The 20,181-nt window shown below is 42.2% G+C and overlaps 1 protein-coding gene across 1 annotated transcript; it reads left to right on the top strand.

The window, feature by feature from the left end:
* The first annotated feature begins 314 nt into the window (after positions 1 to 314).
* bco2l (beta-carotene 15, 15-dioxygenase 2, like) lies at positions 315 to 20,143 on the top strand. The gene is made up of 13 exons (XM_029717607.1): positions 315 to 422; positions 3,153 to 3,304; positions 3,720 to 3,894; positions 5,056 to 5,267; positions 6,391 to 6,506; positions 6,918 to 7,020; positions 10,114 to 10,251; positions 12,303 to 12,463; positions 12,770 to 12,940; positions 17,067 to 17,204; positions 18,062 to 18,244; positions 18,406 to 18,516; positions 18,628 to 20,143. The coding sequence occupies exons 2-13, from the start codon at positions 3,262 to 3,264 to the stop codon at positions 18,742 to 18,744; spliced, it is 1,668 nt and encodes a 555-aa protein (XP_029573467.1). The 5' UTR covers positions 315 to 422; positions 3,153 to 3,261; the 3' UTR covers positions 18,745 to 20,143.
* Positions 20,144 to 20,181: the final 38 nt, after the last annotated feature.

The raw sequence follows: 20,181 nt of genomic DNA, 5'->3' as shown, positions 1-20,181 counted from the left end.
TTGTACTAACGCTAGTTAGCAATCGCTCCAGAAACGACCTTCAGAAACAACCTCCAAACTGCATGCAGAGACATAAAAATGGTATCCATGAGTTCATCGAACTATCCCCTTTAAATCAAAATGGCCATGGCACTCTTATCAGAGAGTTGCAGTTAAAAATCCTGTATTGAATTGGCATGTCTATGCAGTAAAGTTAATAACAAGGCAAACAAATCATCTGTGTGTTTTTAATGAGAGCCGGGGCATGTTAGAGAGGGTGTCAGCAACAGTGTCAGAGGCTGGCCTCAGCACAGTTCCACGCTTCAAAGGTCGTCAGTGACTCCCTTCCTTCTCAGCCTGTTTAAATCCCAGTCAGTCCGTGTGAGACCACCGACAGGACAACTGGCGCGGTGTTTTCCAAACCTTCACCGTAACACAGAGTGGTAAGCACACACACACGCACGCACACACGCACACACGCAAGCACGCACACACTCTTATCATCTTTTGTTGCTGTGTTCCCCTGTTTGGCTGCACCAGTAAACAAGCAACTTTATGTGTAAAGGACAATTTCCTCCATTTTGACATGTTGAAATAATACACAAGACATTGTGTGCATTATTGGGATTTTACAAAATTTCTTATCATGAACTGATGAACAACTTCATTCATTCATGTGTAGTCATAGTGATACATACTGTATGTACACAAAAAACCATCAATGCACCCAGGAATCTTTTCCAGAGGAGATCAATGTTATGAGGTCATTGTGTTTTGTCTTTGATCGTATTTGAAGGACTATACACATATTGCCTGTGAGAGGCAGTGTCTTTGTGATGATATGGTTGTATACTTTATGTGTTGTATACTGTATACCGTTTTCTTCTGTTTGGTACCGAATAATCACTCGCTACTACTGTCCTCATTATCGATAGATTATGGCCTCTGTACCTGTTGATAATCTCACACCTATATGTGTTAGATAAGAAAACACAGATAGAGAAGTATGTCTCCACCACCAATATGATCGTCAGGGGATCACCTCACGATACCTGAAGACAGTTATGTAATGAGTACTCTTGTGTAAAGACTTTTGTTACTTTCTCTTGGTTCTACAATCTCTTGTATAAGTAGCTCTACTACCTTTAGTAGGTCAAAGTGCCCGTTTACACAGCCAGCTCAATTCAGATTATTTGGCAAATCAGATACAGATCCCTTCTTTTTTCCCAAACGTGTAAACAACAAAACAACTACATTGAATCTGATCTTTTGAGTTACGATTTGTATCATTAGTATTTGGTTCTAAAATACAATACAATTCCGGTGCTCTGCATGCGAGTCTGGACATCAGCTCAGTTTGTTTAACTCTTCACCAACTTTTTTCCATCGCTAGAGTCTCTCTCTCACCAGCCAGGCAAACTCACACACACACACACACACACACACACACACACACACACACACACACACACACACACACGCATGCACGCACGTACGCACACACACACACACACACACAACACACACACACACACACACACACACACACACACACACACACACACACACACACACACACACAAAACCTTCCGTTACCACGACAACCACCCCTGAAATGTTATGCAAACTCCAGAATTATAACCACACGTCGCATTCTAAGCAAACCCATTACGACTGCTTATCGGATTCTAAGCAAAGCCTTCTAATACTTTGTTTTAGGAAGCCGCCGCCAATGTCTTTCAAACTGTCACAATCTGCTGCAACCTAAGTACCCTTTTTTCACTCTTTATTTATTAAGTCTTCAAAATGATTACTTCTAGGACGCCAGGACCTTGAGGACATTCATTCATTATGGTTAAGGTTAGGGCAATGGTTAGGAATAAAACAGAAAAACTCAACTTAAAAAAACAAGTGCCTACCCAGCAAACCAAAATTGGTTTTGTGAATGTTCCAAAACCCTTAATTAAGTTCCAGGAAAGGTATAAGAACATGGCCCCCAAAAGTTGTAATCACACAAACCTGTCCAGTTGCACTGATGATTATACAATGTTTCTATTAAGGTGCACAAAACATTCCTCTGATGTTGCAAGAATGTTCACCAAACAGTTTTTTCCTGTTCTTGAAATGTTCCCAAAACATTTCATTAGGATATGGGAACAGTGTGGGGACATTTCAAGACACACAAAATATGGACAAGTAATTGCCTTGTAAATAATTGTGTTTCACCATTGCATACAGATACATGTGGCTACCACATAATCCACAGGAGTTTAAACTGATATTTAAAGGAACACTGACAGTAAATGATCAATTGCGTCTGTGTGTTATTTCAGAGACAACATCAGTGTGAATACGCAACTCTGACATGGGTCTCATTTCAAACTGAGTGTGGACAGTCAGACATAAATTGGATTTAAGAAAAATGCTGTGTAAACATAGCCCAAATGTGTAACCCAAGCAGAGCATTCCTGTCTAAGTGGGTGCTAATGTTTCACATGCTTTCTGAACTATCATAATTGAATTGTTAACTTAAGCATTAAGGCCAGAGGAGATGTGGTATATTCAAGCAATAAGGCCCGAGGAAGTGTGGTATATGGCCAATATACCACGGCTAAGGGCTGTTCTTCTGCACGACACAACACGGAGTGCCTGGACACAGCCCTTAGCCGTGGTATATTGGCCATATATCACCAACCCCCGAGGCTCCTTATTGATATTATAAACTGGTTACCAACGTAATTAGAGCAGTAAAAATAAATGTTTTGTCATACCCGTGGTATACGGTCTGATATACCATAGCTGTCAGCCAATCAGCATTCAGGGCTCGACCCACCTAGTTTATAACAAGTGATATGTAGCTGATATCCTGTCATTGTAAATGAGAATTTGTTCTTAGCTAACTTACCTAGTTAATTAAAGGTTAAATAAATATATATATATATATTTATGTTAGCCTGTTGGATTACCATGACTGATATGAGTTTACAGCCACTACCGATGCCAACCTTATATGATGATGTTCCCTGACCTATTTCTCAACTCGACGGATTCATACCTGTCCAAAGACTCATATAGCCATAAAACATCAGATGATTCAACATCCTCTATGTGTGTGTGTGTCCTATGTGTGAGCACAACTGTATACATTCTGGTTGGTCTATGTCTTCCTCTAGCAAACTCAGGCTCAACACTGCACCACAGCTTCAACACTGCACCACCAGGCTCAACACTGCACCACCAGGCTCAACACTGCACCATCAGGCTCAACACTGCAGCCCAGCCATGAGCAGCACCAAACAACTCAACAACAGGAGCGGAGACAATGGTGAGGTCACGTTCCCCTGTTCACACTATGCATGCACCAACCAATGGTTGTGTGCCACATCATCGACTGCACAATCGGGCACTAGATTGGTATAACATATGATGTGGTTAGCTGATACGTAAAATACCTATCCAGGCGTTGTAGGATCTGGCATGTGTCAGCAACGTCTGAACAGAGGAACGCGCCCCTTGTGCTTGTGTATAGCATGTAATAACCCATCGTGCAATGGCGTCACATTCTCTGAGACCTGAAGTGTCGACTTCAGGACGAAATGTTGATGTGAACGCAAGATCGAATCCTGTGTGTGTTGATTGACTGGGTGGATCACCTATCTCTTCCTCCTAACAAGTAAAAATGTCATTTAGGATCTGTGATATCAGAAAGCTTGAACATTTATCTTCTCTCGCCATGGCAGCATCCAAGAAGAAGTGCCCCTTGGCCATGGGGCTGGAGGGCATTGCCCCCCTGGTGCGCACTGTTGAGGAGATCCCTGAGCCCATCACCACGGTGATCAAAGGGAACATCCCATCCTGGATCAATGGAAGCTTCCTGCGGAATGGGCCCGGAAGGTTTGAGTTCGGCAAAGACAAGTACAAAATAAAATTTAGAAATTGTATACACACACACCACTTATAATCAACACATACACACACAAACAAAGAACATGCACACACTTATACACACAGACACTCACCCTTACACCCATAGACTCACCCTTACACCCAAAGACTCAACCTTACACCCATAGACTCACCCTTACACCCATAGACCCACTCATACACCCATAGACTCCCCCTTACACCCATAGACTCACCCTTACACCCATAGACTCACCCTTACACCCATAGACCCACTCATACACCCATAGACTCCCCCTTACACCCATAGACTCACCCTTACACCCATAGACTCACCCTTACACCCATAGACTCCCCCTTACACCCATAGACTCACCCTTACACCCATAGACTCACCCTTACACCCATAGACCCACTCATACACCCATAGACTCCCCCTTACACCCATAGACTCACCCTTACACCCATAGACTCACCCTTACACCCATAGACTCCCCCTTACACCCATAGACTCACCCTTACACCCATAGACTCACCCTTACACCCATAGACCCACTAATACACCCATAGACTCCCCCTTACACCCATAGACTCCCCCTTACACCCATAGACTCACCCTTACACCCATAGACTCACCCTTACACCCATAGACTCACCCTTACACCCATAGACTCCCCCTTACACCCATAGACCCACTAATACACCCATAGACTCCCCCTTACACCCATAGACTCCCCCTTACACCCATAGACTCACCCTTACACCCATAGACTCACCCTTACACCCATAGACCCACTAATACACCCATAGACTCCCCCTTACACCCATAGACTCCCCCTTACACCCATAGACTCACCCTTACACCCATAGACTCACCCTTACACCCATAGACTCACCCTTACACCCATAGACTCCCCCTTACACCCATAGACCCACTAATACACCCATAGACTCCCCCTTACACCCATAGACTCCCCCTTACACCCATAGACTCACCCTTACACCCATAGACTCACCCTTACACCCATAGACTCACCCTTACACCCATAGACTCACCCTTACACCCATAGACTCACCCTTACACCCATAGACTCACCCTTACACCCATTCACCTTACACCCATAGACTCACCCTTACACCCTTACACCCATTTGTCTTTGTCTCTGTCCTCAGCTTCAACCACTGGTTTGACGGAATGGCCTTGATGCACCGCTTCTACATCCACGACGGTGAGGTGACCTACAGCAGCCGCTTCCTGCGCAGCGACTCCTACGTGCGTAATTCTGAGAAAGACCGCATTGTGGTGTGTGAGTTTGGAACCATGGCCATGCCTGACCCCTGCAAGAACTTCTTTTCTCGATTCTTATCCCGCTTCAAGATTCCCAGTAAGTGTCTTTAGAGTTGTGTCCCTCTGTGTGCAGTACAGTACATTCCCCATTGTTCTGGTTGTGGCTGGTGGCATTGGCCAGGGCTGTTGACTGTATGTATTGTGTTGCTCACAATGTATGTATTGTGTTGAGATTATAAATATGATGGTTGAAAGCTAGTGCATGTTTCTCTGAGTGGGAGAGCAGATTGTTGTGTGGGCTACCTGAGCAGATAGAAAGAGAAAGAGAGATAGACAGAGAAACTTCTGACTTTTAAAAGCTCAGTATTCAACCATTTCTGTAATTAAACTGAAGAGCCTTAAACATTGATCTAGAGAAGTATTTTGCTGCATCAATGCATAACCGATTGTAAACCAGCACAGCGAGATTATGGTCAATTTTTGAAGACTCAGATTGTTTGTGACCCTCCCCTCAGCACCCTCCACTGGCACTGCCCCAGTATCTGTGTGTTAGAGATGTTGATGATGAGTATGACAGGTGTCCTCTCTAACGCCCAGAAAGCTTTGATTCAAACTCCTATTAGACAGCTCTGCAAGCGTTTTAATGTTAAAATCGGTTAGTTACTCACACAGAAAGGGGTTTCTTCATTTACTCCTCTTACAGCCGGTATGTACTTCCAAAAAAGGTCTATAACAATTTAATGTTCATCTTGTCATTATTGTACTGCCGTATATTGTTTATATGGTCTGTCTTTGAGTTTAGTTGCTCAGCAAAACCCCATATTTGGTGAGTATCTAACCGATTTTGACATTAAAACACTTACATAGCTGTCTAATGGGAGTTAGAATCGGCACTTCCTGGGCATTAGAGAAATCTCTAACGCACAGATACTGGGGCAAGTCCACAGATACTTGTGCCACAACAAGTGACTTTAACAGTCACACAACGTCTGTGTCCACTCCTTCCTGTTTAGATGAGTGTGATTAGCTTAGCCTGACCTAAAAGGAAATTGACACGTGAACATTGTGTCCTGTACTTACCAAAAAATAAACAAATTGAAAGGTATTGGAAGGTGTTGCTGCTAAAGGATGGTGTATAGTTTCTCTACACATATGCTTGTGATCACTGAGAAAAAAATGTTCTGTATGCTCCAGTCCTGATATCTGGATTTGTTAAACAGAGGCCACAGACAATGCCAGTGTGAACTTTGTGAAGTACAAGGGTGACTATTATGTAAGCACAGAGACCAACTACATGCGGCGGGTGGATCCACAGAGCCTGGAGACCAAAGAGAAGGTACAGCTATTGTCTATGACAACTATCACACCAAGGATGGAGTTGAACATATTTTACAGAATTCAGGGGGGGGGGGGGGGTTAATTTGTATGTATTTAACCTTTATTTAACTAGGAAAGTCAGTTAAGAACAAATTCTTATTTTACAATGACGGCCTACCCCGGCCAAACCCTCCCCTAACCCGGACGACACTGGGCCAGTTGTGCGCCGCCTTATGGGACTCCCGATCATGGCCGGTTGCGATACAGCACGGAATCGAACCAGGGTCTGTAGTGACGCCCCTAGCACTGAGATGCAGTTCCTTAGACCGCTGTGCCACTCGGGAGCCTGATCTTACAGTTATGATGATGATGATGTTTGCAGTGATGATGATAATGACTATAATGATGATGTGTGTCCTTATGTTCATAGGTGGACTGGTCTGAATACATTGCAGTAAACTCCGCCACAGCCCATCCTCATTATGACCGTGAAGGGGCCTCGTACAACATGGGCAACTCCTATGGCAAGGGCGGTACGTTATCTACCTACCTAATTACCTACCTACCTACCTAGCTACCTACTTACCTCCCTACCTACCTATCTACCCCTACTAACCAACTTACCTACCTCCCTCCCTCCCAACCTACCCACTTAGCTGCTTATCTACATACCTACCTACCTACTTATCTACCTACTTACCTACCTACAGTTGAAGTCGAAAGTTTACATACACCTTAGCCAAATACATTTAAACTCAGTTTTTCACAATTCCTGATATTTAATCCTAGTAAAAATTCCCTGTCTTAGGTCAGTTAGGATCACCACTTTATTTTAAGAAGGTTAAATGTCAGAATAATAGTAGAGAATTATTTATTTAAGCTTTTATTTCTTTCATCATATTCCCAGTGGGTCAGAAGATTAGATAAACTCAAAAAGCATTTGGTAGCATTGCCTTTAAATTGTTTAACTTGGGTCAAACGTTTCGGGTAGCCTTGCACAAGCATCCCACAATAAGTTGGGTGAATTTTGGCCCATTCCTCCTGACAGAGATGGTGTAACTGAGTCAGGTTTCTAGGCCTCCTTGCTTGCACACACTTTTTCAGGTCTGCCCACAAATGTTCTATAGGATTGAGGTCAGGGCTTTGTGATGGCCAATCCAATACCTTGACTTTGTTGTCCTTAAGCCATTTTGCCACAACTTTGGAAGTATGCTTGGGGTAATTGTCCATTTAGAAGACCCATTTGCAACCAGGCTTTAACTTCCTGATTGATGTCTTGAGATGTTGCTTCAATATATCCACATAATTGTCCTTCCTCATGATGCCATCTATTTTGTAAGGTGGACCAGTCCCTCCTGCAGCAAACCACCCCCACAACATGATCCTGCCACCCCCGTGCTTCACGGTTGGGATGGTGTTCTTCGGCTTACAAGCCTCCCCCTTTTTCCTCCAAACATAACGATGGTCATTAAGGCCAAACAGTTCTATTTTTGTTTCATCAGACAAGAGGACATTTCTCCAAAAAGTACAATCTTTGTCCCCATGTGCAGTTGCAAACCGTAGTCTGGCTTTTTTATGGCGGTTTTGGAGCAGTGGCTTCTCCTTGCTGAGCAGCCTTTAAGGTTATGTCGATATAGGACTCGCTTTACTGTGGATATAGATACTTTTGTACCTGTTTCCTCCAGCATCTTCACAAGGCCCTTTGCTGTTGTTCTGGGATTGATTTGCACTTTTCCCACCAAAGTACTTTCATCTCTAGGAGACAGAACGCGTCTCCTTCCTGAGCGGTATGACGGCTGCGTGTTCCCATGGTGTTTATACTTGCGTACTATTGTTTGTACAGATGAAGGTGGTACCTTCAGGCATTTGGAAATTGATCCCAAGGATGAACCAGACTTGTGGAGGTCTACAATTTTTTTCTGAGGTCTGGGCTGATTTCTTTTGATTTCCCCATCATGTCAAGCAAAGAGGCACTGAGTTTGAAGGTAGGCCTTGCAATACATCCACAGGTACACCTCCAATTGACTCAAATTATGTCAATTAGCTTATCAGAAGCTTCTAAATCCATTACATACATTTCTGGAATTTTCCAAGCTGTTTAAAGACACAGTCAACTAAGTGCATGTAAACTTCTGACCCACTGGAATTGTGATACAGTGCATTATAAGTGAAATAATCTGTCTGTAAACAATTGTTGGAAAGATTACTTGTGTCATGCACAAAGTAGATGCCCTAACCGACTTGCCAAACTATAGTTTGTTAACAAGAAATTTGTGGAGTGGTTGAAAAACGAGTTTTAATGACTCCAACCTAAGTGTATGTAAACTTCCGACTTCAACTGTACCTACCTACTTACCTACTTACTTGCTGTCGGTTGGTCGGCTTATTATCAAACCAAATTTGCACATTTTATGCATGCAGATGAACTACAATAATACAAACACAAATGTTTCACTATAATTTAATCACTTGATTTAATAATAATGATTATTATTATTTAAAGCGGCAATCTATGATTGCTTAAGACATGTTTTACTTTGAAATTAATTTTTATACTGTCAGGTTCAAAGTTATTGACACCCTTGATAAAAATGAGCAAAAATGACTGTATAGAATAAATAATACAAATATTGAGCTATTACATTTTTTACAAAATGATATTATTTTATACTAATACATCTGCTCAGAGAAAGAGATGTTGTTTAACAAATAACACAAAAATACATCTACACCCCTGTCTTCAATACTCCGACACCCTCCCCTTGCGAGGATGGAGTTTCAGCCTCCTGGCAGCAGCAACCAGGTTTTTGGCTAAAATGTCCTGGTACTTGGTAGAGTTCATGATGCGGTTGACCTTATTAACAAGGGCTGCAGAACCAGTGGAACCAAACAGACCCATAACATCAAAGTTCCACAACCATATTTTACAGTAGGTATAAGGTACTTTTCTGCATATGCATCCCTAAATCGATGCCAAACCCTCCACTGGTGTTTGTGGCCAAATAACTTTCTTTTCATGTCATCTGACCATAGCACCAGTTCCAATCCATGTGCCAATGCACTTAATGCAATCATTTTTTTATTACTTGTTAAACAAAATCATATTTTTTTAGCAATTGTATTAGTATAAAATAATATAATTTCCTGATTTTGTTTAGCATACAATATAGCTCAGTATTTGTATGATTTATTTATATATTTTCCTAATATTTATCAAGGGTGGCAATAATTTTGGAACTGACTGTATATACCCATTGATTCTTGAAGAATATAACTTAGAAATACCTAAAGATCTTAGTTTAACTCTCATGCCCATCGTTCCCCCAATGTCTGTAAACAAACACTGTGTAGCCTCTTATCCAGAGCGACTGAATACATTTTAATACTTTTTTTGTAATTCATGTGCAAAAGAGACATTGGTCTCAGTATGACTCCCTGATAAAATAAAGGTTAAATAAAATCTATAGCCCCATCCCTCAACTGTTTACCAAATCAGTGGCAGGATGGCCGCTTTGGCCGCTTTAATGATAAACACTATTATCATGTATGATATGATGCTACCTCTGACATGTTGATTGGTAATGTAAATTGACCCTCTATTGGCCCATCGCTGTGTCTCACCCCAGGCTTTTTCTACAACATCATCCGTGTGCCTCCGCCTGAGAAGGTAGAGGGGGAAGACAAGGCTGATTTCAGTGGAGCTCAGGTCCTCTGTTCCATCCCAGCCTCTGACTCCAGGAAACCATCCTACTACCACAGCTTCGGTCTGTATCCATCCATCACCTCCCTCCACCTCCCTCTGTATCTGTCTCCCTCTACAACAGCGGTGCTGAATTTCAATGACTGGTTCTCACTCTCCTAACTTCCTCTTTCTTTACTACCTCAGCTAAAACATCTCCATGACGGTTGTATATGTGCGTTTGTCTGTCTGTCTGTCTGTCTGTCTGTCTGTCTGTCTGTCTGTCTGTCTGTCTGTCTGTCTGTCTGTCTGTCTGTCTGTCTGTCTGTCTGTCTGTCTGTCTGTCTGTCTGTGTGTGTGTGTGTGTGTGTGTGTGTGTGCATACATCTGTCTGTCTGTCTGTCTGTCTGTCTGTCTGTCTGTCTGTCCGTCCGTCCGTCCGTCCGTCCGTCCGTCCGTCCGTCCGTCCGTCCGTCCGTCTGTGTGTGTGTGTGTGTGTGTGTGTGTATGCATACGTCAGTCTTTCTGTCTGTTTGTCTGTCTGTATGTCTGTCTGTCTGGTTCATAAAGCACGTTATTGGAGGTAAAATCTAGACGCTCACAATATGAAGTAGGTTGTTTGAAACAGTGGTGAATACATGTTGCTTGAAGTGCAGTAGACCAACATAGCTATAGTACTTTTGATGCTTTTTACCAGCCCTAATATAACTTTTCAAATTAAAACCTAGTTTTGGGGATTTAATAAAATACAGTGTATTCAGAAAGTATTCATAACCCTTGACTTTTTCCACATAAGTCATTGTTGTGTTACAGCCTGAATTCAAAATGGCTTCAATATTTTTTTTCCACCCATCAACACACAATACCCCATAATAACAAAGTGAAAACAAGTTTTTAGACATTTTTCCAAAAGTGAATAAATATCTAATTTACATAAGTATTCACACCCCTTAGTTAATAAATGTTAGAATCATCTTTAGCAATGATAACAGCTGTGAATCTTTCTGGGTAAGTCTCTAAGAGCTATCCAGACCTGGATTGTACAATATTTGCACATTATTCTTTTTAAAATTCTTCAAGCCCTGTCAAGTTGGTTGTTGATCATATCTAGACACCCATTTTCAAGTCTTGCCATAGATTTTCAAGCCGGCTGTAACACATAAAATTTGGAAAAAGTCAAGAGGTGTAATACTTTCTGAAGGCACTGTACTGTATGTTACCTGCCCAGGATATAATGTATGTTGCCAGTCGGAGGCCAGTATTTTTAGCTACACATAATACCCTCAGCTCTACCTCTATCCCTGTGTTGTGTGACTGCAGCCATAATACCCTCAGCTCTACCTCTATCCCTGTGTTGTGTGACTGCAGCCATAATACCCTCAGCTCTACCTTTATCCCTGTGTTGTGTGACTGCAGCCATAATACCCTCAGCTCTACCTCTATCCCTGTGCTGTGTGGCTGCAGCCATAATACCCTCAGCTCTACCTTTATCCCTGTGTTGTGTGACTGCAGCCATAATACCCTCAGCTCTACCTCTATCCCTGTGTTGTGTGACTGCAGCCATAATACCCTCAGCTCTACCTCTATCCCTGTGTTGTGTGACTGCAGCCATAATACCCTCAGCTCTACCTTTATCCCTGTGTTGTGTGACTGCAGCCATAATACCCTCAGCTCTACCTCTATCCCTGTGTTGTGTGACTGCAGCCATAATACCCTCAGCTCTACCTCTATCCCTGTGTTGTGTGACTGCAGCCATAATACCCTAAGCTCTACCTCTATCCCTGTGTTGTGTGACTGCAGCCATAATACCCTCAGCTCTACCTCTATCCCTGTGTTGTGTGACTGCAGCCAAAATATCCTCAGCTCTACCTCTATCCCTGTGTTGTGTGACTGCAGCCATAATACCCTCAGCTCTACCTCTATCCCTGTGTTGTGTGACTGCAGCCATAATACCCTCAGCTCTACCTCTATCCCTGTGTTGTGTGACTGCAGCCATAATACCCTCAGCTCTACCTCTATCCCTGTGTTGTGTGACTGCAGCCATAATACCCTCAGCTCTACCTTTATCCCTGTGTTGTGTGACTGCAGCCATAATACCCTCAGCTCTACCTCTATCCCTGTGTTGTGTGACTGCAGCCATGTCAGAGAACTATGTGGTGTTCATAGAGCAGCCCATCAAGCTGGACCTGCTCAAGTTTATGCTGTTCAGGATCCAGGGCAAGAGCTTCGACAAGGTCATGACCTGGGAGCCACAGTACGACACCATCTTCCACGTGGTACACAGACACACAGGCGAGGTGTGTGTTAATGACCCAAACAATCTACATGGTTACAGTCCATGTATAAAATAAGGAAATCTATGCATTTCCCAGGAAATCGACTCAATCCCCCAAAGCACTGGTAAATGTATAGATTCTGTGGAATATCTGTACATTAACCAGTGCGACGGGGAATGTATAGATTTTTCCAGGAAATCCATAGTTTTTCCAGATTTCACACATTTCCAGTAGCATTTGCACTTATAGGACTAGCCCATTTCATCTCTAATTGGCTTGTTTGTCACCAATATGTCTAAAGACTTTTTGGTCTGTTTCATCCAATAGCAAAGCAAGGTAAAGTACAGCGCCCCACCCATGTTCACCCTTCACCAGATCAACGCCTACGAGGACAAAGGGTTCCTTGTAATGGACATGTGCTGCGGGGACGATGGGGATGTCATTGGAGACTTCACACTAGAGAACCTTCGCAGGGCTCCAGGGGAGGAGATGGACAAGGTTTGTTGGTACAACGAACACACACACACACACACACACACACACACACACACACACACACACACACACACACACACACACACACACACACACACACACACACATATACAGTTGAAGTTACATACACCTTAGCCAAATACATTTCAACTCAGTTATTCGCAATTCCTGACATTTAATCCTAGTAAAAATTCCCTGTTTCAGGTCAGTTAGGATCACCACTTTATTTTTAGAATGTGAAATGTCAGAATAATAGTAGAGAGAATGATTTATTTCAGCTTTCATTTCTTTCATCACATTCCCAGTGGGTCAGAAGTTTACATACACTATATTAGTATTTGGTAGCATTGCTTTTAAATTGTTTAACTTGTGTCAAATGTTTTGGGTAGCCTTCCACAAGCTTCCCACAATAAGTTGGGTGAATTTTGGCCCATTCCTCCTGACAGAGCTGGTGTAACTGAGTCAGGTTTGTAGGCCTCCTTGCTCGCAAACGCTTTTTCAGGTCTGCCCACAAATGTTCTATAGGATTGAGGTCAGGGCTTTGTGATGGCCAATCCAATACCTTGACTGTGTTGTCCTTAAGCCATTTTGCCACAACTTTGGAAGTATGCTTGGGGTCATTGACCATTTGGAAGACCCATTTGTGACCAAGCTTTAACTTCCTGACTGATGTCTTGAGATGTTGCTTCAATATATCCACATAATTTTCTTTCCTCATGATGCCATCTATTTTGTAAAGTGCACCAGTCCCTCCTGCAGCAAAGCACCCCCACAACATGATCCTGCCACCCCCGTGCTTCACGGTTGGGATGGTGTTCTTCGGCTTGCAAGCCTCCCCCTTTTTCCTCCAAACATAACGATGGTCATCATGGCCAAACAGTTCTGTTTTTATTTCATCAGACCCGAGGACATTTCTCCAAAAAGTACGATCTTTGTCCCCATGTGCAGTTGTAAACCGTAGTCTGGCTTTTTTATGGCGGTTTTGGAGCAGTGGCTTCTTCCTTGCTGAGTGGCCTTTCAGGTTATGTCGATATAGGACTCGTTTTACTGTGGATATAGATTATTTTGTACCTGTTTCCTCCAGCATCTTCACAAGGTCCTTTGCTGTTGTTCTGGGATTGATTTGCACTTTTCGCACCAAAGTACGTTCATCGCTAGGAGACAGAACGCGTCTCTTTCTGTAGCGGTATGAGGGCTGCGTCCCATGGTGTTTATACTTGCGTACTAGTGTTTGTACAGATCAACGTGGTACCTTCAGGCGTTTGGAAATTGCTCCCAAGAATGAACCAGACTTGTGGAGGTCTACAATTGTTTTCTGAGGTCTGGGCTGATTTCTTTTGATTTTCCCATGATGTCAAGCAAAGAGGCACTGAGTTTGAAGGTAGGCCTTGAAATACATCCACAGGTACACCTCCAATTGACTCAAATGATGTCAATTAGCCTATCAGAAGCTTCTAAAGCCCTTTTCTGGAATTTTCCAAGCTGTTTAAAGGCACAGTCAACTTAGTGTATGTAAACTTCTGAACCTCTGAAATTGTGATACAGTGAATTATAAGTGAAATAATCTGTCTGTAAACAATTGTTATAAAAATTACTAATGTCATCCACAAAGTAGATGTCCTAACCGACTTGCCAAAACTATAGTTTGTTAACAAGAAATTTGTGGAGTGGTTGAAAAACAAGTTTTAATGACTCCAACCTAAGTGTATGTAAACTTCCGACTTCAACTGTATACACATAAACACACAGAAATATACTATATTATACTGGTACCCTGTGTAAAAGTAGGTTGTTTGAAACAATAGGGAATACATGTTGCTTGAAGGGCAGTAGACCAGCATAGCTAAAGTACTTTTGATGCTTTTCACCAGCCCTAATATAACTTAGCAAATTAAAAACCTAGTTTTGGGGATTTAATAAAATACAGTGCCTTCGGAAAATAAATTGTTTGCTATTTAGTTCGTATTTTTTTTAAAATTGCAACTAATTTTGCATATAATGTTGCTGCTACCATCTCTTATGACTGAAAAGATCTTCTGGAAATCAGAACAGCGATTACTCCCCTTGAACTAGAGGAATATTGTTTCTTTCATGAGTCTGACGCAAAGGATATACTGCTTCCCGGAGACCAGGCCCTCATCCAGTCATTCGCTTGAAGAAAAGACAGAAATAAAGGGGGCAGAAGTCTGGGTAACTTGTGAGAATTTGTCAGCGAGTGAATAAACCACCACTACCCTCTGTATTTTTGGCCAACATGCAATCATTGGAAAACAAACTGGACGATCTACTATTAAGAATATCCTACCACATCAACGCCATCCTGCCAGAAACCCTAGACCCACTCCAATTTGCATACCGCCCCAACAGATCCACAGATGACACAATCTCAATCGCACTCCACACTGCCCTTTCCCACCTGGACAACAGGAACACCTATGTGAGAATGCTGTTCATTGACTACAGCTCAACATTCAACACCATATTGCCCACTAAGCTCATCACTAAGTTAAGGATCCTGGGACTAAACACCCCCCTCTGCAACTGGATCCTGGACTTCCTGACGGGCCGCCCGCAGGTGGTAAGGGTAGTCAACAACACATCTGCCACGATGATCCTCAACACTGGGGCCCCTCAGGGGTGCGTGCTTGGTCCCCTCCTGTAGTACCTGTTCACCCACGACTGCGTGGCCAAGCACGACTCCAACACCATCAAGTTTGCTGACGACACAACAGTGGTAGGCCTGGTCACCGAAACAATGAGACAGCCTACAGGGAGGAGGTCAGAGACCTGGCAGTGTGGTGCCAGGACAACAACCTCTCAATGTGAAACTGATCGTGGACTATAGGTAAAGGAGGGCCGAACAGGCCCTCATTAACATCAACGGGACTGAAGTGGAGAGGGTCAAGAGTTCCTTGGTGTCCACATCACCAACTAACTATCATGGTCCAAACACACCAAGACAGTTGTAAAGAGGGCATGACAACCCCTTTTCCCCCTCAGGAGACTGAAAAGATTTGGCATGGGTCCCAAGATCCTGAAAAAGTTCTACAGCTGCACCATCGAGAGCATCCTGCTCGGTTGCATTACCGTCAGGTATGGGAACTGCTCAGCATCTACAGAGGGTAGTGCATATGGCCCAGTACATCACTGGGGCCAAGCTTCCTGACATCCAGGACCTATATTTTAGGCGGTGTCAGAGGAAGGCTCAAAACATTGTCAAATACTCCAGTCACCCAAGTCATAGACTATTCTCTCTGCTACCGCACAGCAAGCAGTACCGGAACGCCAAGTCTAGGACCAAAAGGCTCTTTAACAGCTTCTACCCCCAAGTCATAAGACTGCTGAACAAATAAACATATCAAATGGCTATTTACATTGATCCCCCCCCCCTTTTTCTTTACACTGCTGCTACTCGCTGTTTATTATCTATGCATAGTCACTTTACAAATGACCTCGACTAACCTGTACCCCGGCATATTGACTCGGTACCCGTACCCCCTGTATATAGCCTCGTTATTGTTATGTACATTTCTTGTGTTACCTTGTGATTGATTTGAATTTTATTTTATTAACTCTATTTCTTGATCTGCATTGTTGGTTAAGGGCTCGTAAATAAGCATTTCACTGTAAGGTACCTGTTCTATTCGGCGCATGTGACAAATACAATTTGATTCGACATTTTATTTAGCCAGGTTATCTTTACTCATTGTGTATTTATTATTACTTTTATTATTACATGTTTTACTTCTCTATTATTTCTATATTTTCTTTCTCTCTGCATTGTTGGGAAGTGCCCATAAGTAACCATTTCAATGTTACTTGACACCTGTTGTTTACAAAGCATGTGACAAATACAATTTGGTTTGTTTTGATTTGCACTAGATCTCTACCACTGAGTAGTTATAAAACTACAAGAACAATTCACAATGATATCCTGCCCACTGCGAACATATGCAACAGATTAGCTGACATGCTGTTCACACATACTGTGGTTCGTTGTTACTTTAAGTTAATTTATCTTACTACAGCTGCTGACAGATATGTGAAGAATAATTCATTATAGGCAATTGGTTTTGTTTTGTAAAATGTCTGTTTGTGAAAATGTCTGTTTTGTTTTCTGCTATGTCAGTTTTATAACTCCATGTGCAGAAACCTTCCACGGAGATACGTCCTACCCCTGACGGTAACTGATGACACACCCAGCGACCAAAACCTTGTCACTCTGCCTTTCTGTCAAGCAACTGCGGTCAAGACTGGGTGTGGAAAGGTGTGTATACGTGTTTGTATATATGCATGAATAAATTTGGGATATTTCCTGCTGTTCAATGAATTGTAATTTCAATGAATGATACAACCATTGACTCTTGAAGAATATAACAAATTGATGAGCTTAGTACAACTGTCTTATACATTTTAGTCATTTTGCAGATGCTCTTATCCAGAGCGACTTACAGTAGTGAATGCATACATTTCATACAATTTCATACATTTTTTTTTTTTTTTTATTATTATTTTTTTCTGTGCTGGCCCCCCGTGGGAATCGAACCCACAACCCTGGTGTTGCAAACACCATGCTCTACCAACTGAGCTACAGGGAAGGCTATCTTATAATAACACTATATATACTGTTGTTTTACTCCAATGATTATGTTTTATTGACATTTTCATACCAGTATTTTATAGCAAACTAAGGGCTATATTATTTTCTGTATTGCTTAAGCGTTACAGATTGTACGATTGAAATGTAAGGGCAATTTCCGATTAAGCCGAAATATGCAGCGTTAACCGTAAATGCAGTCTCCGCCAACATGGGAACATTGCCTTAAAATTTGAATTGAACTTTAGAGTTGAACTTCCGCGATACGGATTGAATAGGGCCCTAAGTGATGGGCTTGCTGTTTAGACTGAAACACAAACTCAGTATTGTTGCTCCCAGAGGGGAAGCACAGCACTCAAGCACAATTGAACCAGCAACCCTTTACTCATAATTCTGTAAATGGCAACTACGTCTGCTAATGCTAACCCCTGGCATTGTGACGCATGTGTTCTGGCTGATGAAAAGAAAATGTGTTTTTGTTGTCATGGCTACCTGACATGTCTTTCTCTCTTTGGGGTGTGCTGCAGGTGCTTTGTACACACGAGGAACTCTATGATGAAGAGCTGTTCCAGTACGGTGGCCTGGAGTTCCCACAGATCAACTATGCTCATTACAATGCCCGTCCTTACCGCTACTACTACGCATGCGGCTTCGGACACCTGTTCAGCGACTCCCTGCTGAAAATGGATCTGGAGACCAAGAAACTTAAGGTTTTTCTTTTTGTAACTCTCTCCCTCTGAAAAAGACCAATTATCCACAGCTCAATAGCACCTTCAGAGTCAATGGTGAATCAGCTAGACTGCTAGGCCATCTTTTAGTGACCTACTGCTGTGTCCAATTTTAAGGACATATTGACATTTTCTCTGTGTAGGCGTGGCGTCACCCTGGTCTGTTCCCATCTGAGCCTGTGTTTGTTCCTGCGCCCAACGCAACCGAGGAGGACGATGGTGTGGTCATGTCCGTCATCATCACACCCAGAACTGTAAACAACATCATAATCAACAACAAAAACAACAACAAAAATGTATATTCACCATTGATGAATTACCTTTCACATAACATTGTACAACCATCTCTATATTTCTGTTTCAAGGAGAAAAGCACGTTCCTGCTGGTTCTGGATGCCAAAACTTTCACAGAGCTGGGCCGGGCAGAGGTTCCAGTCAACATTCCATTTGGAACTCATGGAGTGTTCAATGAGATGCACTGAAAATGCTAACGTCACAACCCCTTCAGCATTCTGCTTATGAAATGACTCCGTCCATGGATGTCTTTTATGATGTTGTTAAGATAACATCTCTAACTACTGCAGTACTCTTGGACCATTTTCGGTATAGCCAGAGGAGGAAGGCCCTCTCCTCTGAGTCTTGTTCCTCTTGAGGCTAAGACTCTCAAGGTGTATTCCTTCTAGGGAGTTTTCCCCTGCCACTGTACTTCTGCTGCTTGCTATTTGGGGTCTAGGCTGGGGTTCTATAATAATAATAACAATAATAATGAAGTAATACATTCGATTTTTATAGCACTATGAAGTATTTTGTACCAACTGCTAAGGTAGAAAGGCTTTATAAATACATCTAATTGATTTATTGATTTCACAGAACTGAGGAGGACCAGTTCCTCAGACCCTGTTAAAATGTCCGTCTGTAGACACATCTATCTATGTCTTCACCTCATCAAAATGTACCCTGCTTTGTAAAGTAAATGATGTTGGTGACTGATCTGGTATTTTTTCATGGACATTAACTGTAGACCTTGGACCAAAACTTGTGCCGGTTTTTCACTACTTTGGTATTCACAATCAGTGTCAATATTTGATCAAATATTTATGCGGCAACTAATTTTCTCTACAGCAAATTACAAGTCAACTGAGGCTCTGAAGTGAAATGAGTTTTACTTGTTTAATTTCCGATCTTCAAAGTGTTTCATAACATCTACGCATTTGAAATACTATACTCCCATAGCCATGCAGTGCACTTACAAAACATGAAAATGCCTCCAGGAAATGTAATTTTAGTTTAAGTAATGTGATATAAAATGGACATCGTCCCAAAAGCGAGTAAAACAAATGGCTTTCAGCATTCAATAGCCACCACTGAGAGCCAAAGGAAGGTCACATTGAAAACTCAGATTGCATTTCATCCTGTTGTCATGGCCCACTGTAAGGGTGACTTACAAACACATTATTTTCATAGACTGAAACAGATTCAATTGTTACAATACAATTGTAGAATGCATTGCAAATCTATATTCATTTGTCAATACTTTATAATTGTCATTGTCAATGTCATAATTTAGCTGCTAGCTGGTCACTGAAGGGAATGTAGTCCAGAGGGTTGCACACACATTAGTGAGAGCAGGAAGACTGAAAGAGAAGCAGAAGTAGCAAACGGCTGCCTATTTAATCATATTTTCCATTCAAGCCAGGTCTCCCTAGGTTACTTATTAATTACCCCATAATTCCTAATCTAATCAGTCATGCTTAACTACTCTTTGTACTCAAATATTCAAATTAATTAGTGGTCTATCCAAAGGGCAGGAACATTGGTATGAGGGGAGACTGTCAGGGACCGCCTGTATCGACATTTGAATAAATGTGGCACTAATTTGCATATTGTCAAATGGTTGGATTTTGTGAATAATATTTACG

This window comes from Salmo trutta, chromosome 27, assembly GCF_901001165.1.
Source record: "Salmo trutta chromosome 27, fSalTru1.1, whole genome shotgun sequence".
NCBI classification, from domain to species: domain Eukaryota; kingdom Metazoa; phylum Chordata; class Actinopteri; order Salmoniformes; family Salmonidae; genus Salmo; species Salmo trutta.
The sequence above is the reverse complement of the archived record's forward strand: the minus strand, read 5'-3'. Positions and strand labels throughout refer to the sequence as shown.

Excerpts from the sequence above, each read along its gene's own strand:
- bco2l (XM_029717607.1), top strand. The coding sequence starts at position 3,262 with ATGAGCAGCACCAAACAACTCAACAACAGGAGCGGAGACAATG. Across the intron at positions 7,021-10,113 it reads CAACTCCTATGGCAAGGGCG|GCTTTTTCTACAACATCATC; the intron begins GTACGTTATCTA and ends GTCTCACCCCAG. Across the intron at positions 18,245-18,405 it reads TGGAGACCAAGAAACTTAAG|GCGTGGCGTCACCCTGGTCT; the intron begins GTTTTTCTTTTT and ends TTCTCTGTGTAG.